The 25,775-nt window shown below is 37.4% G+C and overlaps 1 protein-coding gene across 1 annotated transcript in view; it reads left to right on the plus strand.

Annotated features, from left to right (window-relative positions):
* LOC113078861 (galactose-1-phosphate uridylyltransferase-like) overlaps positions 1-25,775 on the plus strand; it is a 72,361-nt gene that overhangs the window by 38,708 nt on the left and 7,878 nt on the right. Inside the window, exon 8 of the mRNA XM_026251168.1 lies at positions 22,557-22,689. Coding sequence (XP_026106953.1) covers positions 22,557-22,689 — 133 coding nt within the window. The remainder of the gene's footprint in view (positions 1-22,556; positions 22,690-25,775) is intronic.

Consider the following 25,775-nt stretch of genomic DNA (forward strand, 5'->3'; position numbering starts at 1 on the left):
CTTAGTGGAAGCATATACAGGCTAAACAAGAGCGGTACAAGAATTGACCCTTGTGGGACTCCGCATTTCATGGATGTCCACTTAGACTTATGCTTTCCTATACTCACTTAATAACCTCTCCCTAGTAGTATGTTATGCTTGACGGTGTCAAACGCAGCAATATTATATATATTAAGTAATGCATTAAGTTACTTTTACATCATTTTTTGTCACCTGGGCTGGGTTTTTAATAACAAAAAAAACTCAAATATATATTTTTGTATATATATGTATATATATATTTGTAATTAACTTATAATACATTACCATCAACACTGTAATTTAGTGTCTAATAATGAACTTTAGTAAGGTAAACAACATATTTAATTTGACGAGTGAAAACAGGACTGTGAGTGATGAATGTGTACAGTACACTGTTTGGTGTGTTGTTGTGTGCCTCTGTGGTAATTGTTTAGCTAATGAAACCTTTCTGTTATGTCTTTCCAAAAATAATTTATTTTGGGTGTAAACCTTCTTTTAATGACTGCACTTCTATGTTGAATTTCTCCTGATACCAACTCTTCTCAGTACAGCTCTTATTTTATCCTTGTCCTGAGGATGTCTGTTGAATATTACTGTATCTAGGTGTTGTGTTGAGGTAACAAGCCCCAGCAGGAGTTTAGCATTATGAGCTTGTTAAGATCGCTCGTTGCATTTCTCTTTATAAAGATTTTGTTGAATACAAAAGCGTTTGGATAATTGGTGTTTTACGAGAATTTCAATGTGGTTCATATAGAGATTAACAGGTGTATAAAATTAAAGAAAACGTGTACAAACAAAGGCTTAACCTTTGAATAAGGATTTTCTGGCACATTGCATCAAGAAAGGAAAAAAATATAATATAAAGTTAATGTTCTGGTGAATGCAAACAACAACAACAACAACAACAACAACAACAACAACAACAACAATAATAATGATAATAATAATAATAGAAAATGAAAGAATCAAGCATATGTAAAATTAAATTGTATTAAGAAACATATTTTATTTTCTAATATTTAAGTACAAAATATATAAATCAAAATGAATCAGAGCTTGAACTCACTTGTTATTGTTCAGCCTTAATAAAAAAGTTTATTTAATCACTTATTCACTTCAAATTTGTTTTTATAAAGTCCTTTAAAATATCTTAAATGACTCCCAGAAGCATTTTGATTTTTGATAACTATAATTTTAAAGCCTTTAAAAAGCAATGCAAGTATAAACTTAGAGATGTAAACGTTTAAAATGAATAAGCTGTTCTTTTCACTTTTAATATGTACTCTAAACTGTGATAGCACACCATATTTAAGTATTATGAATGATAATGCATTGTTAATGAGCTGAATGTTAGTTTCTTGTGTAAATGGTGTAAACGTAACTCACAAGACTTAAACAAAACATATTTGCAGACTTGTAAAGTACTATGAGAAACATTTTGTGACTTAAATAGCAGAAACACAATTAGGGTGGCTGCAAGAAACAGATCTTGAACACACAAATATACACTAATTGGAATTTATTCTGTAATTGACATCATTACTGGAAACATGGTAATAAACAGTCATTTTTTTAATCTAAACATTCATTAGCTATAAAAAAAATAATATGTAAACTGCTATGAGGAGACTCATGAAAACACTTCTGGGTGATGATTCAGACTTCCCAACTCTAGAAATATTTCTCTCATTACTGTTTTTGTGCAATGATCTAACAGAAACATTACAAAGCAATTATTTTGATATATTCTGCTTAGATGAGGAGACAACTATCAACAAACAAATTATATTTACATATAATTTATGTTATAATTACTTCGGCATGTAATTTGCCTACATCATTTGTGAATAATAGCTCAAATGATGTTGCTTTTTGAAGAAAGGTCTTCTGTTACATTTCGTAGCGATCTGACTTCCTTTATATTGCCTGCGGACATTTAAAAAAAAATATAAAAAAGGAATTAAAGTAATAGCTCACACACACACACACACACACACACACACACACACACACACACACACACACACACTCACTGATAAAAATGGCACAATTTTTTACATTAAAATGTTGGTTCTGGCCATAATCCATAATAACACTTACTGCAGTGAAAAAGTCTAAAAGAAAAACTTCCTGTTGTCTCTTGCACCAAAAGCCACATATTTGTTTACATATTTGTTTGTTTGGGGTTTTACTTGCAAATGATACTTTAGCTGTTCATATTTATTTCCTGATTCAGACAAGATGACTTTTTAACTGGAGAAAGCAACACACAAATCTTAAATAAAAATAAAAATAAAATTCTTACAAACGTGCAGTTTTTTTTCATCACGAGTTGTTAATCGCATCATGGCAATGACATTTGCATGGACATTACATTTAGAAAATCCACTTGCAAGTCATTGTTATTACTCTTCATAGCATAAGATATTTTAATCACCAAAAGCTGACATTAATAAAAACGTTTCCTAGAATGATTTGATTATCTAGAAAGTTTAGAAGCGTAGCGACGCAGCTATAATGGTCGATTTAATTGTGTCACAGTTGTAGAAGCTGAAGAATGCCAAACTCTGCTGCCGAACACTTGAACGCCATTATAAAAGCTTATCTGCGCTCAAGCAGGAGAAAGCAGCTGCAAAACAGCTTTTCACAACTGTCACAACTCTCTCCCCCCGCTGTTGTAAATCAACCTTCTAATAGCTGCGAGAAGAATCCAAGTGAAGATACAGTTAGCGGTGGCGCCTGGCGTGGGAATAAAGAGGCTCTTTTTATAGCGCAGTGTGATGAGTTAATCATACGCTCTCGCCTGTCCACTCGTTCGCTCTTCATGACTCTGTCTTTCCAAGTGAATAGAATGGGCCTTCCACTTGAAAAGGGCACCTGGGAGCCTTCTTTAGATGCTAATGACTGCAACGCAGCCGTTCTTTTTCTTCTTTTTGCCTATGCCAGTTTAGGACCCCCAAAAAAGGCAAAAACACATGAGCCATTTGCATCTTCTCTACTTGGGGTAAAATATTTCTTTTCTTTACAGGGAAGAAAACAGCAGCCTTGCCAGCTACATGTGTGAGAGTTAGATGCGACTAGAAGTTGTCTGGGTAACAGTTTGAACAAGTTGTGGGTTGAACGAGGGGAGGTGTCAAGATATATCAGTGTCCGCCGGCACAGTCTGATCTAGTGGGCGACACAACAAATAAGATTATCCTTTTCATATCCAAGTGATTCTGGAGCTGGTGCTAGTGACATCACATTTAATTCAACGCATTTATGATGTCGCCCCCGGATTTGATGTATCAGTCAAAATTTATAATGTATAAAATTCATAACTGTCCATGTATATCACACGGACAAGCTGGAGCACGACAAAAAAAAAGAAAAAAAGAACGATGTAGTGTCGTGGTAGTCCTGCTCGGGTGGTACACAGTTATGATCAAAGCACCTTTTTATGAAATATTTTATACTTTCTTTCTCAGCATGATGCCTATTAGTTTAATCAGAGTCGAAAAAGGTGTCAAATTAGTTAATGGGTGTGCAACAATTGTAGTTTGATATGAACAGCTAGAGTGTAATGCATCTCATAGAGGTTTGATTCTAAAACCTAGCGAGCTGACTTGCCTAGATAGGCAGCTGTGTTCTAGGCGCCATAAAAGTGACTGATTTGGAACACACTGCTTAAGCAGAATATCCATGGGTCATACAAATAGTGCTTCTCATGCATAGAATACAATGACATTTGTACAATATTGTGCAATTGTTTCTGGAAATTAAAATTCCACTATTATTATTCTTTTTTTTTTCCATAGGGAAGCTGATTTTAATAATTACTTATCAACGTTTAAAGACAGACATGTTGTAAATGATGAGGTTTTTAATCAGTGCTTTATTTAACTTTTTAAATCTGAATTCCTAATAAAATTCTACATTACCCATGATGCTGTAATAAAATAATAATAATTAGATATTAAAGGGATATTCACCCAAAAATAAAAACTGTTATGATCTCTCATTCCAATCTTCAGTTTACTTTTAGTCGGCCACTCTCAATATCACGACAGTGTCCTACGAATTGGGATATTGCTTCGATAGACCAATCTACTTCGAGTGTAAACTAAATGAGACAATGCACTTTGGCATGCAATTATTGCATCCAGCTGGAGCTGATCACAGCATGAGTATAAGAAGGCAGCAGGTGCAATGCATACCAGGCTTTTTGCTTCGGAGCCGGGCGACAACATTGCTCTGTTCCATCCAGTGTCTTCAAGTGAGTTACGAGTTCAGTGCACTCTTGGAAGCTTCTTGTGTAGGGGGTATGGCACTTCAGCGGTGGTCATTCTGTCTCGAGGAGGTTGCACATTTCAGGCCACCCTGTTGTGCTTCTAGTGCCTTAGCACTAAAAGAGCATTTTCCTGAAAGAACAATTTCCTCTAAAATAGCTACACAGGTGCGTCATTATAAAGATGATGGATCGTCCTTATAAGAATGCCATTTAACCTGTGTGTTTCTGGATGCCGTCGTTACTTGGCGCTGGGAGATGGTCATGATCTCTGCGTCACATGTCTGGGCATTAAACATGCTGAGGTGACTTTTGTGGATGAATCGAGTTCCCACTGCGGGAAGATGACCATCTCGGATCTGCAGACCAGGCTTCGCTACCTCCAAGGGTGTGGAGTTCTGTTTCCTCTGCTGTGATCTAAGGCTCGTCCTGGTGGCTGCCAGGTGAGAACTACTTCCAGCAGTAGCACAAGTGGTTTGAGTGACACAGTGGTGGCAAACCACTCAGGGAACCAACCCCTCAAGGACACACCACTCCTCCAGCATCTCCAATCCAGTTGGGCAGCCCTTGGAACATGCTAGGCCCTCTTCAAAGAGTGTAGGGTATCCAGCGGGGCCCCTCCCGATGACCGGATGTAGATCATTGCATTGGAGGGAGAGCTCTCTGAGAAAGATTCGACTGCGCTGCCACCGTCCGGGAAAGTGGCAATGCCTGAATTGGATCCAGAGATGACAGCTATGCTTTTCTGGGTAACCAAGAAGGTAAGGACTTGAGTGGAAACTTCCATCTCGTCCCAGGCTTTACTGATCCTGGCCCAACACCAGACCTCACTCATCCTCTTCCTTCGACAGCCGGCAGCAGTGGGCGGTTTGAGAGTATCAACAAAGGCCCTATACACTTTGCCAACCTGTGGAACCAGGTAAGCATTGCATTCCAAACTCAGACCCCTCTCCGGTCCGCTCACGAGCCACCCGAGTTGGGTCCCTGCGTTCCACCTCGCTGCCCTACTGTGGGTACGGCGGTGGTTTTGCTGGTCCCACTTGAACGAGATCTGGGTGCCTGGCTAGTGCTAACCAGACTGTTTCTCTGGCTTCTGCAGACCATCTGCCTTTGCTATGCAATTCAGTTAGCCCGGCGCAGTGATGGAGTACTCGAGTCCGACTCGAGTCACTATTCTTATAAGGTGTTACACACTTCCTGTTTCGTACCCAAGACCGGCCAGGATCTATTATTTTCCCTCACAGACACTGCTACCGCGCGCTCTCTTTGCTTGACAACACACTCACTGACGTCACTCACTTTACTTTCACTTTACTTTTTCTCCAAAGCGCTCGGGCACTTGTGGGAAAGGATGAAGCTGTTTGATTAGTTTCTGTCAAAAGACAGAACGCTTGCGCATTCTGAAAAGTTTAGATGTTTTTAACTCGATGCGGTGCGGACGCGCCTGGAAAAAACGAGCGCGTTGCTTCCATTATGAGCGCGCATACTCAGGCTAAATCACTCGGTCACTCACACACAAACGCTCTCTCTCTTTCTCTCTCTCTCTCTCTCTCTCTCTCTCACACACACTCTCTCTCTCTCTCTCTCGGCATGTCGTATTGATTTTTATGTTTTAAGTATCTTTAAAATACAGTGTCCTGAAAATCCACGTTTCTTTTTTCACCGAGTGTATTTCTGTAATACAGTGTTAAAGGATTAGTTCACACAAAAATGAAAATGTCCTAATCATTTACTCCTCCCAATGCCATCCAGATTATCCGTTTTTTCTTTAATTTTTGTTTTTTAAGGAAAACATTTCAGGATTTTTTCTTCATAAATTGGACTTCAATGCCTACCAACTCAGTAGGTTTCTGTTGTTTCCTCAAAAAATAAAAAAATTAAATTCCAATTCGGGACTCGAGACTCGACTCGGACTCGAACTCTGGTAATGGGGACTCGACTTGGACTCGACTCGGACTCTTCTTTGGTGACTCGACTTGGACTCGACTCGGACTCTTCTTTGGTGACTCGGACTTGGACTCGGACTCGAACACTGTGACTCGAGACTCGACTAGGACTCGACAGTTGGTGACTCGACTACAACACTGGCCCGGCGTCCCCCCAAGTTTAGCAGCATCCACTTCACAACAGTGAAGGAGGCCGATAATCCTGTCTTGTGGGTGGAGATCACAGCCCTACTGGTGAAGGATGCAATAGAGCCGGTCCCTCCATCCGATATGAGGCAGGGTTTTACAGCCCTTACTTCATCGTACCCGATGATTGTCCATCGTTCAGTCAATCTTAGACCTGTGAGTCTTGAACTGGGTCCTTCATTGTTTACCATTCAATATGTTGACGCAGAAATGCATATTCGGGTGCATCTGTCCACGAGATTAGTTTGCAGTGATTGACCTGCGTTTGAAGAACGGGCATATCAGTACAAAGTCCTGCCCTTTGGACTGTCCCTGTCTCTCTGTGTCTTCACAAAAGGCACGGAGGTGGCTCTTGTTCCCCTAAGAGAGCAGGGTGTTTGGAACTATCTCTACAATTTGCTTATACTAGCACAGTCTCGGGATCAGTTGTGTGAGCACAGGGACCTGGTGCTCAGGCACCTAAGCCTGTTGGGGCTTATGGTCTACTGGGAAAAAAGCTAACTCTCCCCGATGCAGAGGATCTCTTTTCTTGATATGGAGTTGGATTCGGTCGAACAGACAGCACACCTCACAGAGGAACGTTCGCGGTTGGTTCTGACCTGCTTGAATTCGTTCAAGGGCAGGACGGTGGTCCCACTGAAACTATTTCAGAGGCTCCTAGGGCATATGGCAGTTGCAGCAGCAATTACACAGATAGGGCTATTGCATATGAAACCACTTCAGCACTGGCTTCATGGCCGAGTCCCAAGGTGGGCGTGGAAGCACGGGGGTGATGCAGGAGGTTTTGATCCTAGAATTTGGGCTGGCTGACTACCAGGTAATCCTGAGGCCATGGCCTGGCTATGTGCCCAAGGTTCCCACTACTCTCTTCAGGGACCAGGTGGTGAACCTGCAAGCTCTGGCCCTGGAGGAGGCAGACCCAGCCCTAGCTTTGCTCTGTCCCTTCTGAGCTTTGGTATTCTATGTGTACCAGACACAAATCTTAAGGACCTTAGACCAGCTCTTTGTCTGTTATGGAGGCGGGCAGAAGGGGAATGTTGTCTCTAAGCAGAGGATGGCCCACTGGATTGTGGATGCCATTTCAGGCACAGGGTGTGTCCTTCCCATTCAGTTTACGAGCTCACTCAATTAGTAGTGTTGCATCCTCCTGGGTGCTGGCTCTGGGTGCCTTGCTGACAGATATTTGTAGAGCTGTGGGCTGGGTGACCCCCAACATGTTTGATAGATTCTGTAACCTTCGTGTGAAGTCTGTATCCTCCATGTGCTCACCTCAAACAGGTAGTGGCAGAGGAGTGGTTAGTGTCAGCTTGCTAAAGCCACTGCAGAGAGTCAGTATCGTAGACGCTGTCGAGTTCCTCCATCCCCTCGGCAGCCAGATTTGGCGGAGCATCTGGCGCCAGGCCCTTTGGGCCCTATAATACACCCGGCGCAATGCGACGTAAGGCGCAGCGCTAGTGTGTTTGCTAGTTTTAGTCTGGCGCCATTCACATTTTCCTGCACCACGTCGTTGTAATCAGCAAATGCATTTGCACCCATTTTTGCGCCAATGGGCGTGCTGGTCTAAAAAAGAGGTGTGTTTTGGCTCATTGCTATTTTAAGGAGCTGAAAATAGACTGCACCATAGACCAACTCAAACCTGGTCTAATGTCTAGCGCAATGTTTTTTCTTTGTTATATAAAGAGTGTGTTAGTATAGGTGGGTCCGCAACGTGCATATACACTGCTTATTAAACACAGGGACGCACAGCAGCGCACAAACATGCAAAATATTAAAAATTAAAGGATTGCAATGCACAAGATTTTTTTGTAGGCTGATTTTTTTGTAGGCTGATATATATATGCCTACATGCCATTGCATCGCATGTATCAGAATTGTATAGAATCTATTTGCTCGCACACGAGCAGCTCCATTTCATCTCGGAGGCGCGATCTGTCTTTGTGCTTGCCAAATTCCATTATATTCACGTTATAGCCTCAGACCCCATGTTTCCTCTGCAGACTTCTGCCATTTCCATGAGGGTTACAGTCCCCTCCAATTTTCCGTTTGCACCTTAATGAATGTTCATATGTGTATTTGCTCCCGAGACCCCTTCAGGAAGGATGGTGCTTTCACAGTGTCCCTGTTCCAAGTGGAACAGGAACGTTTTGCCAGTGTTATTCAGCCTCACTAAGTGGGTAGTGCTTCGACAATGATGAATGTAACTACTTGTTGTGAGCCCCGGCCTACATCAAAGCGCAGGTAGTTCGCACAAGGCACTGTAAGGGGCAGAATCCATGCTGCTTTGGAAGGTACCCCAATTAGTGGTTATTTAAGGTAACCCTCGTTCCCTGAAGTAGGGAACGGAGTCGTCACGCCTGTCCCCACAGCTGCTGTACCTCAGCTAAGCAGTGCGAGTCACCGGCTCAGCTCCTCCGTGAAAACCTGGTATGCATTGCACCTGCTGCCTTCTTAATCTCATGCTCTGATCAAGCTGCAACTGGATGCAGTAATTGCATGCAAATGTGCATTGGCTTGTTTAGTTTACACTACAAGTAGATCGGTCTATCAAAGCAATATCTAAATTTGTCGGTCACCGGCATGACGTCTCCATTCCCTCCTTCAGGGAATGAGGGTTACCATACATAACCGAGAAGTTTCTCTTGCAGAACACAAGAAGATATTTTAAAGAATTGCCCCAATTTTTTTTTTTTTTTTTTTTTTTTACAGTATGCTCTTTTATGTTTTTTTAATTGTCAACTGTCCCTTAGTGTCTATCTAAGTGTCTATCTGCTAAATTAACTATTATTTATTTATTTATTTTATTGTCTTGTTACATCTTGCTTTGTTTGCAATGTTGGATAATTTTCTTGGATGAACTAACTTTTTTTCATAAGAAATTGCATTGAATTGTTACATTATAACTTAACTTGGCAGTACTGTGTTCAAACCTTTCATGATCATGATTACACAATTACACTCTTCTGTCCAAATAAAATGCACTAATGTAACAAAACTATCATGCAGCCAAGACATTTCTGCAAACAACAAAATCTACTAATGCACATATAATGATTGTCCATCAAATTGACTGTATCAAAATTGTCCAAAATTACGGCATGGACATCTGCCACATGAAAGTCAGAACAACTGGTTCCAAGCTTAAGCAAATTTCAGCCCAATTTTAGTATACGTGTTCATTTCTGATGGTTTTAATCAGTGAATCCCATGTGTTCATTAGTTGGATGCATGTGTTTCGAAATGTGGACACTGGTTTTGGGACAAACCCAAACATCGATGCAAATAGCAGAGGCATTCTGAATCCAAAAAGCTTGCACATTAGCAGAAACCTCTGCCAACTTTTGGAAAATATACCATTAATGTTTACCAGTTGTTTTTCTTCCTTTGCTGCTTCTTCTTTTACATGCAAATTGAAGTCTTTGAGGTTATGCGGAATGATTTTAGATTACCCCCATCATGCCTCAAAGATTACGTCGATCATATCACGTCAACCCTGGCAGAGGAGAGTAATCGCTGATATTTCCAGCCTGGGCAGTTTATTTTCAGAAGACCGTAAAATGTTTTGAGTCTCACAAGGTAATGCTATTCAACTGGAATTTGTTTGCTTTTTCTCAGAGCAACTAAACAACAAGTTGAACGGAAAGTGGAACCTGTCCTAGTAGAAGGGATTCATAATTTGGAATTATTTCGGATACAGTACTAATAAAACTAGATTTTTACATTTTCTGAAGCAAAAACTCACTAGAAAATTCTTAAATCTCAGCCTAGTTCACCCAAAAAAGAAAATTCTGTCATCATCTACTCACTTTCATTGCATTCCAAACACATATGACTGGAAGTCAGTGGTTCCTAGTGATGTTTGGACTTTCAAAACATCTTCTTTACAGAAGAAAGTCATACTGGTTCATTATGTCATGAGGGTCATAAGAGAGTAACTGATGAATTAATGTACTATTTGGGTTTGCTATTTCTAGTAATAAAATAGCATAGAAAAAACTTCCTTGATAAACATAAAAAGAGAAAACCACCCTCCAAAAAAAGAAAAAAAAGAAAAAAACCTTGAACAGAAGTTTTTTTCCATGACCTCGAAACATACAAATGCAGAATCAAAACAGTCCACAAGACTCATGTGAAGGTTAAAGGTCCAGTTTCTTAGATAAAGCAAATATGGGAAGTATAAATAACAGGAAACAGCCTTAGGACAGAATTGATGTGGGCTGAGATGAAGGAAACGCTAGTGAATTCTAAGGTCAGAAGGATCTAGTAGTAGTTGATCATCTGCATGAACAATAATGTTTACTAGGTTCATGGAGTCATATGAAGTGCATATTTGTGTACGATTTAAGACAATGACTGCTAAAACTAAAACAGATGATGCTTGGAGCGTCTCTCATCTTGACTTTTCTCATGCAGTCATTGAAGGTTCTCATAAAGCAAAGTTGAGGATTAATTTGCCTTCACCCAGACGTTCAAGGTTTTGGACCTGTGTTTCAGAAATGCTTCAGCACATGTTTATTTATTTATTTTTTGTGTGTGTGTGATTGTAATCTCAAACTAACCTCTTTTTATATGCATAGCACTTTTTCATTAGTGGTTCTTATGAATGGGTCTTTGGTGTGGTCACGTACAACAGGCAAAAGCTATGATAAATGCACATAATAACATTATTATCAACTTATCAAAAGGAAGCGAAAGTCCCACCCCATCATTTGTTGTTGATGTCAAAGGCTGTGCATCCAATCAAACTGTTTTCAGAAACAAATTTCATAAACTAATCAGCTTTTCTGCTTCTCAGAGGCTCCTCCTTTTTTTGACCACAACAATGAAAATCTAAAGTGACCATTAGATTGCTTGAAGTTTATATTTAAAGTGTACAATTTTAATTTATTAATCCTTATGTTTCAATTTCCAAAGAATACTTTCTTCTCCTTCTTAAAAGTGAAAATGGACTAAACAACTAGTTAATGGCCACTAAGCACCAGGAATTTACAGTTTTTGTGCTATATATTATTTCTTCTGAAACCTTTTGATAGCTTTGTGTGAGGAAAGAAAGAAAACTGTTATTTTATTTATTACTTCACTGAATTCCGGCCTGTTCTTCACATAAAGTCAAGAAAAGACTTCATAACACTTATAAAATATCATCCACGAGTCATATGGACATTGTTTAGGATGCTTTGTCATTTTCTTGAGCTTGACAGACTTGGTCCCCAATCACTTTGATTGTATGGTAGAAAACTCAGTGTTAACACTCTTCACAATATCTCTTTTCAAGGTCATAAAAGTTATCCCTGTATTACCTTGTTTACTCCTTTCAGATATTATATTGTGCCATCTTTACACCAGAGGAGATTGCTAAGACTCGAAAGTTGTACAATTTGGGTAAAGCTACTTATTTTAAAGCTGTGAAAGCTATTGTACATTCACCTGCTCATGGGATTATTACTCACTTATACTGATGCTTTTGTGGCATTTTTTTAAAGAGTCTGGAAATAAACATCACTTTGAAAAGGTTGAAAAACCAGGTCGAGAAATTTCATGGGCCATCTGTGCTTCGGCTTGATGTATCGAACGCAGGGGATGTGTTTGTTCACACTTTTGTTCTTTATGCTAATCAGTGTTCCGGCTGATTCGTTGTTCGGGTCGTCTCTCCAGAGACTCATCATTTTCGAATGATGTTCATCTCTTGGCAGAGTTCCCCCACCTTCCTATTTATGGTGTCATTTGCAATTTGGTCAAATATTAATGTCTGTGTGTTCAAAATAAATCAAATTCAACAAAAGCAAGATATGACAGGAAATACTGATCGTCATGTTAACACCCAATAAATAATAAATAGCATTGCCTCACTTCATTTTGAGACTGATTTTTGTTTAATTCCTAGTTTTCCCAAAGGACTCATTGACAAACTCATTAGGCACACTTTGCACATCCTTCACCCTCAGAAGAACATTGTGTAGCTTTCTTCTGGAAGATGTTAAAGACATTGCCTTTACCAATGAGGAAGTGAGATACAGAAGCCCCAGGAAGTGTTTAGCCGAGGGCAAAGTCCCTCGCTGCGGTTTATTACAGATTGTTTCTGTACAGCAGTGACCTGAACCAGCCGCTGTTTTCTGAAGATTTCCTCACTATCTCAGGGGAGGCTGCTAATGCTGTTGTTTGTGGAACATGCAGATGCTTCCAACAAAACTAGATGTTCTTTCTTAAACGAGCTGAAGGAGAAGAAATTACAGATGAGCAGGAGACAGATTTTGGGATCGGATGTGCAGCTAATCAGTTCTGTTCAGGATGAACCAGGCTGTGCATCAGTGCTTGCCTCTGGCGTCCAGTTAGGCCACAATCAACCATCGACAGGGAGCTCAGCATGACGGCTGGGGTGTATGGAGAATATTCACCTCATTTTACTGATATACTTGTCTTACTGTTCTCTGATTGCATTTGATTGGATTTCTGATTGGATCCTTTTTTCTTGGGTGCTCACTGGACCTTTTATTCCATGATTTTGCTGTCTGAGACAAACTTCATTGAGAGCGTTTCTATGAATCCTAACTTCAGATGTAGTTTTTAAAGCCATGCAATTGATAGATAGATAGATAGATAGATAGATAGACACACAGACAGACAGACAGACAGACAGACAGACAGACAGACAGAGAGACAGAGAGACAGACAGACAATTGTAAATGACAGACAGAAATCCCCGGTTTACAATCTTGTTTACTCCACTCAGTATAGCCAGACTTCTTTTGACTTTGTCTGGTCCACTTTGCAGCTTCTTCTGGACAAAAGCCAAACAGTTGCCAGATCTCATTGATACATAAAGTGACCAGACATGGTTTAAATGTGATCTGGACTTTAAGAACACAGCAGCATATAAAGGTATATCTTGTTTACTTCTCAATAAGTGCCTCAAACTCTGCATTATTTGCTATGAACTCAAGTGTCATCAAATTCAGCGACTTAATCTTTTCAAGAAGTACACATTGTAGCAGTCTGGAAATTTTTACTTTGAATAAAATACCACTGTGTGTTTTCTGGCACAGTGACAAAAGCCTCTGCTCTTGATTGGACTAGTTGTAATCTAGTTTAAAACGCTATTGGGGTGGTTTTGTTCCACTAACCTGGCAACCCCGGTTACTTATAAATAACCCTAGCAGTCACATTTACTGTTGTTCTGCTAAAATTAAAAAGCAGAAAATATTATTTTAATTGGACCATAAAGGGGCGGTCACACTAGCCTTTGAACGTGCAAAATTATTTCGGACGCCGCTGTGAATATGGGCGAGAGCAAGATATAACGGTTTCCCCTCAGTTATCACAACATGGATTAATCTGTGCTTGTACTGTGTCTTTTGCAACGGCGTCGAAAGCGTCTTATTATATTGTACTCTCTGTCTCTCTCTCTCTATAAATATGTATACACTAAACAATAAAAAAAATTATAGAACGTGTCCTCATTCAAATGTACCATCTGTTGCTGTTTCCATTGACACTGAGACCCATGCAGCTTCTTTTTTTATTATCTTTTAAATATGTATTGTATAAAATAGGATGCTGCGCTACGGCTAAAATTAGCACTTCCTTCATTTTTTTATTTTTTATTTCTGAACCGAGAGATCACGCAGTGACGTATCGTTCTTCTACTGGTCACACGACTTAACGTGATGCGAATTCGCAGGTCAGAGTTCACCAAACTTGAACTTTCGAACGCAGCAAAATGCAAAATTTTTAGCCAGAGTCTGTGTTTCCGGTCTGACGCATTCGCATGCGTATGAATGTAAGTCAATAGAATGAAAAGTGCAGTGTGACCACCTCTTAAGAAAGCTGCTTGGTTTTAAAGTGACAGTGCAAGTTTTTTTTTTAGTAGTACATTTTACAAATAACTATTTCATTTTTTTCTGTTATAAAATGTTATGTTTAATTCAATGCTTTGCTTGGCATTACTTTTTTCTTCTTTTTCTTCTTTTTTCTTCTAAGCAATTTCTTAGTGAAAATTGTTTTTACACCAAATTTTTTGTCAGTGTGCATGAACTGTGCTTCAAGCATCCCCACACCATTGGAAAAATACAATGGACTATTTTTTTGCTATGAATTTTAGAGAAGTTTTGTAAATGAAAATTCTGTCATTAATTACTCACTCTCATGTTGTTCCAAACCTGTAAGACCTTCGTTCATCTTCAGAATACAACTTAAGATATTTTTAAATGAAATCCAATGAAAATGTGGACTACACATATGATCTATTTTATCAATATCCTTACTACCTTTCTGGGCCTTGAATGTTTCAGTTACATTCCTGTCTATGGATGGTCAGAAGGCTCTCAGATTTCATCAAAAATATCTTAATTTGTGTTCCAAAGATGAACAAAGGTCTTACAGGTTTGGAACAGTTAGTTAATAGCTAATTAATGACAGAAGTTTAATTTTTGGGTGAACTATCCCTTTTACTGGACTTGATCTAAACCAGAAAAATGGAGCAGTTAAAAGTCTGTTTACAAGAGCCAGGTGGTCATATATATAGCTCCATATATAGTATTATTCAGCAAAAAATATACCTAAAAAGTACAAAAGCCTGATTTGAAGTAAAGGTTAAAGTGTTGACATCAGGACAGTGAACATAACAAATGTAAAGTTCATCTGTCTGTACATCACATGACCTTCACAGTTCTGTGGAGAGTCTTTGTGACTGTGGAAGTGTGTGTTCCTCGTGAGGGTCCTCTAAGGCTCCGGCACCTTATGAAAGAGATTAAAAGATGAGAGCAGGAATCCAGAAGAATCACTGATATGTCTTATAGTCTTTTCAGCAGGTACTTTGACTCCCTGAGGGTATGGGGGTGAATTTCTCACCGCTGGTGATAAGGCTGTCAAGTTTAGTTTCACTTCATGTTCTGGGACGTGTTGATGTATTCGCTGTCATTACTGGCTTAGATATACACGAGTGCCTATTGTTTTATGCATGAGTTTTGTACATTTGATAAAGTGCATATGCAATCTAATGCAGTAGTTATTTAGATTTTGTAGATTAACTGTATTTGTGTGTGTGTTTGCTCACACTATACTTTCAACCTTAATGTGTTTCCCCTTCAATTTTTCACAGTTTTTCATCCATCAAGTGAAAACTGGGGTATATTTAAGCCTATATTTGAGAAGTAGTGGTGTGAAACAGTGGAAAGGTAAGCAAACACACACATAAAGGACACCCATATGTGAAAGGTTAAGCAGAGATTGTGTGTGTTTGTACAGTCATGTCTCATAGACAGTGGAATTCTCCTTATCTCAGCCCTCATTGGCATCTCTTCTCTAAACACCTCCATCCATCCTGCTGCTCCTTCCTCGGCCACCTCTCTCCCAGAAGAAAGGCCTCTCTGTTTTCCAGACCAACACATGACACCAAGTGTCATCTGGCGTCTTTATAAAAACACAAGCTCATTTCTTGAACGTTGATGTCTTTCATCGTAGTATTTCATAGCTGGGGTTCAGATTATGTCACGAGAGTTTAACAGTCGGAGAGATGTTTAAAACATTGGACACTTAGATATAACTATTTTGAATTGTTATTTCAACTGCACACACACACTATATATATATATATATATATATATATATATATATATATATATATATATATATATATATATATATATATATATATATATATATATTCTATAATAATATTAATTATAAGTATATTATAACATAATTTCACATTTTAATGCAAATACAAATATATGACAAAATATATTCTTTCATATGCATATTATATATATAACATGAATGCATATTATTATATATATATATATATATATATATATATATATATATATATATATATATATATACAGTGGGGATCGAAAGTTTGGGCACCCCTTGCAGAATCTGTGGAAAATATGAGTAATTTTCAAAAAATAAGAGAGATCATACTAAATGCATGTTATTTTTATTTAGTACTGTCCTGAGTAAGATATTGTACATAAAAGATATTAACATTTAGTCCACAAGACAAAAGAATTGCTGAAAATATTAAAATAACCCCACTCAAAAGTTTGGGAACCCTTGGTTCTTAATACTGTGTTCTGTTACCTGATGATCCTCGACTGTCTTTCTGTTTTGTGATGGTTGTGCATGAGTCCCTTGTTTGTTCTGAACAGTTAAACTGAGCAGCGTTCTTCAGAAAAATCTTTAAGGTCCTGCAGATTCTTCAGTTTTCCAGCATCTTTGCATATTTGAACCCTTTCCAGCAGTGACTTTATGATTTTGAGATGCATCTTATCACACTGAGGACATTTGAGGGACTCAAACACAGCTATTTAAAAAGATTCAAACATTCATTGATGCTCCAGAAGGAAACAAGATGCATTAAGAGCTGGGGGGTGAAAACTTTTGAACACGATGAAGATGGCCAAATTTTTCTTATTTTATTGAAATATAATTGTTTTCCATTTAGTTCTGCCCTTCGTAAGCAACAGAAGATACTTGTATGTTTCCCGGTACACAAATTAAGTACAATTTACCTTGATCTTCAAATTCCAAATGTTTTCACCCCCCAGCTCTTAATGCATCTTGTTTCCTCCTGGAGCATCAGTGAATGTTTGAATCTTTTTAAATAGTTGTGTTTGAGTCCCTCAAATGTCCTCAGTGTGATAAGGTGTATCTCAAAATCATAAAGTCACTGCTGGAAAGGGTTCAAATATGTAAAGATGCTGGAAAACTGAAGAATCTGCAGGAGCTTAAAGATTTTTCTGAAGAACGCTGCTCAGTTTAACTGTTCAGAACAAACAAGGGACTCATGCACAACCATCACAAAACAGAAAGACAGTCGAGGATCATCAGGGAACAGAACACAGTACTAAGAACCAAGGGTTCCCAAACTTTTGAGTGGGGTTATTTTAATAATTTCAGCAATTCTTTTGTCTTGTGGACTAAATGTTAATATCTTTTATGTACAATATCTTACTCAGGACAGTACTAAATAAAAAATAACATGCATTTAGTATGATCTCTCTTATTTTTTGAAAATTACTCATATTTTCACAGATTCTGCAAGGGGTGCCCAAACTTTCGATCCCCACTATATATATATATATATATATATATTTCATAAAATATTAAATATGCATAATAGTTCCATTGGATTTCTTTACATAAGGTTTTCTTTGTTAAAAAAATATTACATGAATTTAGTTAATGGCAAAGTGAATGTAGTTATGTAATGTAAGTAATATATCATTATTAAGAAGTTTTTCAAAATTTTTCCCTGTATTTATAATATGCACACCATTAAAAGATTATCCACATTAAAAATAAATTAAAATGTTCATCCATCTTAGTTTTCACTCCATGTGCCCCGCTTCAAATATTGTGAAACTGTGGCGACTAAAATGTGAGATCTGAGAGCTCTCTGAGTTCATGCTGAATCTGCAAGTGGAATGTAAAAAAATATCATCTGATGATGGAAGTGCGTTTGGATAAAAGATAACGACTCATCCTATCGACTTATAAAAACCCCCACGGAAGGATATTCAGAAGATTCAAACCAGACTTCTGCCGTCCTGCTGCTAAACCCCTCATAAGAGTCGTTTCTGTGAAACTGCTAATGTTCTCGCTCAGGAAATAGTTAAATAATGTACTTGTAAATGGGGCCTAATTGGCGATTTAATAATCGTCGCTTGTGTAGTCACATCGTGTAACAGAGCGGCTTCTGTTAAATGTTTAATCACTCGAGCGGCGTCTCTCTCATGTGACTCGCTCTGATCTGAGCTTCTTGACTCATCTTCATTCTGTTTCCCAGTGATCTGGAGCAAGTTTTCACTTATTTTTGTCTTGATAAAAAACATGATACTTGTGCTCATAGTTGACATTCCTGTAAATATTTGTGGAAATGTATCATGGCATGAGCAATGATACATATGCCAAATTCTTACGTGCAGTTTTTGTCAGCAGTGCAGCAAACAGCGAGGCATTGTGGAGAGATTGCTCCCAGATTATTGTCATGGTGCATGTAAGAACATCTTGTACCAAAAGCGGACAGCAGTTGCTCTAAGTTTAGGTTAGTTAAGGGAAAACATCTCAGTGCTATAAGATTTTCATGAATAATTTGACATGTATTAGCCTCAAAACTCAAAGCACTGAAGAACAGTGGCACTGGCATACGCTGAATAATTGAAATGGTAATTCCGTTCAGTTGTTGAGAAATGAAGTTCACGGCTTCTGAGACCAGGGACGAAAGATGACTGTAAAACTCTTTCTTTTTATGTTCTCTTTATTAATTTATTTAAAAATGTATTCATTATTAAATGCACACAAAGAGTGACTTATTTTATGATAAGCATGTTTAATTGTGTTTTTTAAATTAAGATTTATGTTTTTGTGGGCCAAGTTGATACAATGGTCCGCAAATCACAGTGAACAAAAAACTCTCATAAAAAAAAAAAATACAAAATAAATTGATTCAGCATATGAATCAAGTGATTAAGTTGGGGGGATAAATAAATAAATAACAATTATTTTGTTTAATAAAAGGGTTTATCAAATATACGTCACACATTTAATAAGTTAAATTTTTTATATAATCCTATATAATAATAAAATAATGATTAAATTACACTTGACTGATATTTTTAGTCAACTAGTTGACCATATCAAACCATTAATACAAAATTAAAACTTGCCTTTTAAACTAGATTCTTTGTCAAATTTGTCTTTTTATTTATCATAGACATTTTTATATATCCATTGTTTTGGAAAAAAAAAACCTATAAAGCACGTTTGAAAGTCACCGTAAGACTTAAATTATTAATATATCAATGGTGCTTTTTGAAAATGTGAACCATAACTTTAAAGTTTTACCATCTTTGAGAGTTATTTGTACTTGCAGAAGTGACTTTCACATTGAAAAAATCATAAACCAGAGATATAAAAAAAGAAAGAAAAAACCTGCCATTCCGAGTCTATCAATCCGTCTCTGTGGCTCTCTCTGACAGCTTGCCCAGACGGCCTGTCGCAGCTGTTTCTCTCCGTATCTCTTTCCCTCCCTCTCGCTATCTCATGTTGGTGCTGAAGGCCTGCTTTCTTCCCCTCTCCCCCTGCAGTCAGAGTGCGTGAAGATCATTGTGAAAGCGAGGCTCTAATCAGTCCCCATCACTCACTGCCAAACAGAGCTGCGCTTTGTCAAACGCCACCTCCTCATCAGCGCTCGCCGCACTGTAGCTGCCACACGTCAACTCCAGCCGTTTTGTAATCCATCACTACATGTCATGTTCCAAATCGGCCATCCAATCCCGTCCTTGGGATCTTACAGCTTCCTCATCTTCACTGGGATTTACTCAGGTCATTTTAATCATACATCGGTCACATTTTATGAGGGTTAAATTCTTCGCTTGGCCCTCAGCCTCATGAAAGTCCATTTTCTTCTCCATGACTTGAGTTTTTAATGCTGTGGTTGGGACTCGGGGCAGCGCCGGAGGGAATATCTCCATGCTTTTTAAAAAATGCAGGGCCTAATAGATGCAACTGACAAACTGCAATGCAAATGCTTTGTTTCTAGACATTTTTGACTGGAGGTCCATGTGGGGCACAAACTCATTCAAGGGTAGAATAAGGATTTCAGTTTTAAGGAATTTAATCATTTAAGTTCCACTTCTAAGTAGAGGAGTAACAGTACACAACAATTTTGGTATGGGTCGTTTGGTTCATTGGCATGTGTATGAAGAAAATATAGTGCAGAATTGATTTAGAAAGTGTTTATAATGTAGGGATGGGCGATATGCCAAACATATTATTTCAGCATTTTTTCCCCATATCATATGATATCAGTATTTAACACAATATTCATTCACCATCAATGGAGAATGTAATGCTTTCCACATATTTGTTAGACCTTGTGAATTAATTTAAATATAACTTGTTAGTTCAGAATAGTAGCTGCCTTTTAATTCAGAGCCCCGTGAAATCAATTTTATTTTTTCCAAATAAATAATTATTTTTCTTCTCAATTTAATACAGATGTATCATCAAAAATGGTATCTAATAAGTGATTTGATAAAACTTCACGAAACATTCAAATCAATCTTTCAAACGTAAATGAACAGTTATATTTTCATTTGATTACAACTAAACATTGCGTTTTTATTTTTTTGCCAAATAAGATGCTGTATAACAGAACTGTATAAACGAACACATGGATGAAAAATATCTTGCTTGTAAGATATTCCTTAAAAATGAAAAATATCAATACTATTAATCTGAGAAGTACATTTCGACAACATAATGGTAATATATTTCTGTCATAATTTTTTCAAGCTAAACCGAGCTTTTATTTTGTCAGTTTGATCTTTGAGTTTCAATGTGTATTTAATGGTAGTTTTTCAGAAACAAAACATATATATATGTACTTTTCATAATAATAATAGTTTTATATTTTTTTAGGAATATCATACAATCTTTATATATATATATATATATATATATATATATATATATATATATATATATATATATATATATATATATATATATAAAAAGATTGTATGATATTCCAAAAAAAAAAAACATGATGTGGTCAAGTGCATGCAGAAGCCAATATCTCCAAAATTAAAACTCAATTTCAAGAAAGTAGGTGAGCGCATGCAACATATTATTCTTAATTAGAATGCTTAATGCATACTTCGCTGCTTGCAGCTGTATTTTGGTTAGTCTTTCTCATAACCATTACGCAATAGAAGAGGAGTTTTTGGTGGTTCTGATGGTACAGCTTTTTAATTTACATGAGGTTTCACAAATGCCCTGCTGTCACAATGAAGTTTATTGGAGGAAAAACCTGGAGAAAGTTATTAAACATTTGGCAAAGGTGTTAACCTTATTTCCAAAACATTAGAAAGCCCATTGTAAGAAATATGCACAAAGCAGACACTTCTGCGTTCAGCTGTCGTGCCAAATTGAGCTACCAGAAGTGGAGCGATTGCAAAGACATGAGCGAGAGTCAGCTATAACAATGACAGCCTTTCAGAGCTCTTTGGGTGAAATTAGAGAAAGTGTCCAGACATCAACAATATCTTCAGCCCTTCTCATGAGTGTTCAGAAGAAACAGCTTTTAAGGCCAGCACTGAGTCATGTCTAGAGTTTAGAAGTCATTTAATGAAACTGAAAACGTTTTGAAGGACATTTTGTGGTCTTGATGACTCTTTATTTGAACTGTGTGACCTGAAAGCAAAGCGATGGCTATAGCCGAAACCAAATTTAATGGTCAACTAATGTCCATGGTAATGTTACAATAAAAAAATGGGCATTACTTTATTTTAAAAAGTGGTCCAGAGTTCTATTCTGAATGATGCTTTTTTTTTTTTTTTGTAAATAAATTAGCTTTTTGGCTTTGAATTCCAATTTGGCTTTTGTCTATGCTTTTTAAATTTCCCTTACTATTACAAATGTACAAAATTGAAGTCATCAAGTGCAACATGAATATAGTTGGATACTGGCAGATCCTCCAGGAAAACCCGATTCAGTTTGCCAGAGATGTGTGTGTACACATGTGTGAACACAATACAACTTCAAAAAATGACTTGAACAAAAGAAAGTTTGTATTCAGCAATGGCCAAGCCAGAGTCCTTGAATCCTGCTGTAGAATGAGCTGAAAATTACAGTCCACAGAGTCCATCCGACTAATCTGGCAAAGTCTGAATACATTTGCATTGACAAATGAGCCAAAATTGAACTGTGCAAAGCTTGCAGGCACAGAGAAGACGATTCTGTATGTCTGTCATTCTGAAGAACTGAGTATTTGTGAATTTAGAATAATATATAGTATTATATTGAGATTGAAAAATTGAGATTTCTGGCATCATTTAATAATCATCATTTAGTTTTAAACGTGTATCTTTGCTTTCATTTGTAAAAAAGCATTTAAAATGCACTTGAGTGTGCACTTGAATATGCTAAGTATTCATGTTTGTATACTTGATGGAGTAGGTGTTTGACTTTAAAGCTACATTTGCACAGCTTTCAGAGTCTCATGTTTAGAAAGTGTTGTTCAATAGCATTCAGAATAGCTGAGGTCAAACATTATCCTTGGCCTTTGGAAATTTTAATAACTAGCATGATATATTGTTTGTACTTGATGAACTGCTTGGTCTCTGCTCACACAGGAGCGTGTGGTAGTGGAAAACGAGCACTGGTTGGTGGTGGTGCCCTATTGGGCGACTTGGCCATTTCAGACACTGCTGTTGCCAAGACGACATGTCCTCCGTCTCCCAGACCTCACGGCCCAAGAAAGAGACAGTAAGAGTTTACATTATTCTTTTATATATACTTTTTGCCAATATGTAAATATGTGCCATATTATGTTGCTGTTGATGTTAGTCAGAATGATTCTGTGCTTGTGCAAATTTGAAAATAATTTTTTATTTTTATTTTTTATTATTCATTTTTTCATTCATTCATTTATTTTTTATAATTCATCTTTTCACCATTGACAGGTTTAGCAAAATACAGATAAATAGTCAATAAATAAATCAATAGATTATAGATTTATTTTAAATTGATAGAATATAACTTAATTCCCACCATATTTCTCATATTATCTGTGGTGACATAGTCACGGGTCAAAACACTACTCTTCCATTCGATCAAAACATTAAACAGGTTCTCCCCACTCAATGACGCACCCACCGAGAAAACTGATGAAAGTGCTCTAGTTATTGGCGATTCTGTGGTATAGAACATGAAAATAGAGACACCAGCCACCATAGTCCAGTGTTTACAGGGAGCCAGAGCACCTGACATATTGTCAAATTTACATAAATGCACATATTTATAAGGAAAACACTGAACCATTAAGCGGATTGTGTTCATATTCTGACCTCATCTGCTTGCCTATGTAAACTATGCATCATTAATATAGTTCAGGGCTTAAAGTTCTTTAGCACCGTGATGGATTTCCAGCGTGCAGTATTTGGCTGCAGAAATATAATCCTATATTTAAAAAAATAATAATAAAAATCTTGTTGATTTATCACTTTCGTGTCCATGAGTTTGCCTACCAATGATATGAGAGGAGCAGCTTTCACTCTCAACCAAACTAACATTACTAGCCAATCAAAATGTTTTACTCTTATAAACACGAGACGCACATAATAGCGCAAAATAGTATCCAATTGCAGAGTTGCAGACCTGATGAATGGAGAAGCGCAACAAAAAGCTGCGAGGCGCAATGGTCAAAGATGTCCATCTAGCACGTATTTACATAGAAAAGCTAATTATAAAGCAGCGGAGCTTTGTAAACAACTCAGAGTAATTATGTCATCTCCATAAGAACAATATGATTGCAAGAGCATATTTATCGGGATTTTTTAAAATTTCCTGTTCACACATGATCTCTTAATGGTAACTTTACCAGACTGTATGCGTAAAAGGGGCTAAACTCACAGGAGAATACATCAACCTATGTCTAAATATGCCATTTATTGTAAATTAAATTACATTAAATTCATGCATTTAGCAGATGCTTATATCCAAAGCGACGTACAGTCATTCAGGCTAACAATTTTTACCTATCATGTGTTTCTGGGGAATCGAACCCCCAACCTTGCGCTTGTTTGCTTGCTAACGCAATGTTCTATCACTTGAGCTACAGGAACACATTGTACATTGGGATTTCAAAATAAACCTTTCTGCAAGTGGCCAAATATTAAAATGTAATGGATTTAAACAATGTTTAATCATGCTGTAAAGTGAAACGTCACCAGGCTGTTTGTGCCCTCTGCATATATTTGTTTTAATACATGTACATGTACTTGTACTTAAGTTGGGTATGTTCATATTATGTATAAATGGTAAATGGTAAATGGACTGCATTTATATAGCGCTTTCAACAGACCACATGGCCATCCAAAGCGCTTTACAATTTGCCTCACATTCACCCATTCACACACACATTCACACACCGACGGCGGTGTCTGCCATACAAGGCGCCATCCAGCTCGTCGGGAGCAGCTGGGGTTAGGTGTCTTGCTCAAGGACACCTCGACAATTGGTCAGGTGGAGCCGGGGATTGAACCACCAACCTTCCGGTTTGTAGACAACCTAGATGAACCACTGAGCCACTGCATAAGGCAAATTGCATTATGCATTTTAACAGATATTTGATTTGATAATAAAAGTTTAACAGAAATTACATGTTTAAGGCCCTATGAAATGTTTTATTTTTTCTCACCATATTTTTTTTTATTGTTACCAAATTTTGTGTTTTAGCATGTCTAATTATTTGAATAAAAAAAAAAAAACGTAATTTATTCATTATGTTCCTGAAGAAGCCTTATGATTTTTTTCCCCCTCAAAAATTCAGTGTTGTTTTCTTGTTATCAAATCCGGGCATGAAACATTAATTTCATTGATCTTTTAATTACTGAAAATTAAGCAAACATTTTTTGGCAAACAAATGGGATTTACTATTAGAATGAAAACATGGAAGAAATGTTTTTTGTGATTATTCCTTAAAAAATATGTTTGTTTCATTTTAGTAGTAGAAGAAGTAATAGGCTATGTACGCACATTCTGCTGAAAAATAGACTGGACTTTTATTTTGACGGGTTGCCATGAATACCTTTACAGTTAAGTGTATGTGATATGACGTTAATTTTACTCAAATCAAATGGTCAGATGCTCATGGAAGCTCTCTCAGAGCAGTTCTGGAGATGTTCCTCATGTGTTCACTACCTCATTTAGAGAGACGACAGAAGCTGAAATCACTGCGAGCGTCACACGCGCTTCAGTATAAATGAAACCTCGCTTCTGCGCTATTCATTAGAGTCATGCAAAACAGCTAGGATTCATATTTAAATCGATTTTTGTGGCTTAATAGTTACAGATACTAGTCCCTATCGCGATCTGATTTAGGTGCAATGACCACTTTTGATTGATTGATTCAAAATTTGACCAATTCAGTGTTAAACTGTGAATCTGTTTTTATGACTGGATTCCGTCCACATTTTCCACGTCACGGAAATCACAGGGCCCTACAATTATACCATTACAATGTACTCTCACACTTTAACTGCTTCTATTCTTGAACACTTAATGATTATCTAATCAAAATAAAAGAGCAGCGCTGAGTCTAGGAGAACTCTAGGAGAACGTTCAACTCCAGCAGTAGTCTAAAACAGTATATTTATTCACCAAACGCACACAAGTTTACTTCAAGAATCAACAATGAGGCATAGATAAGTTTGAAGTTCAGTGTTGAGCAAACGGAAAGAGCGATCTATAATATAGCTCTATAAATGAAGCATACAGACTTTATTAGAGCCACAGAAAGACAAACGTTTCAATGAAAATGCTCTATATACAATTCATTATGTACATTAATA

The sequence above is a fragment of the Carassius auratus genome, unplaced genomic scaffold (assembly GCF_003368295.1).
Source record: "Carassius auratus strain Wakin unplaced genomic scaffold, ASM336829v1 scaf_tig00026889, whole genome shotgun sequence".
Taxonomy (NCBI): domain Eukaryota; kingdom Metazoa; phylum Chordata; class Actinopteri; order Cypriniformes; family Cyprinidae; genus Carassius; species Carassius auratus.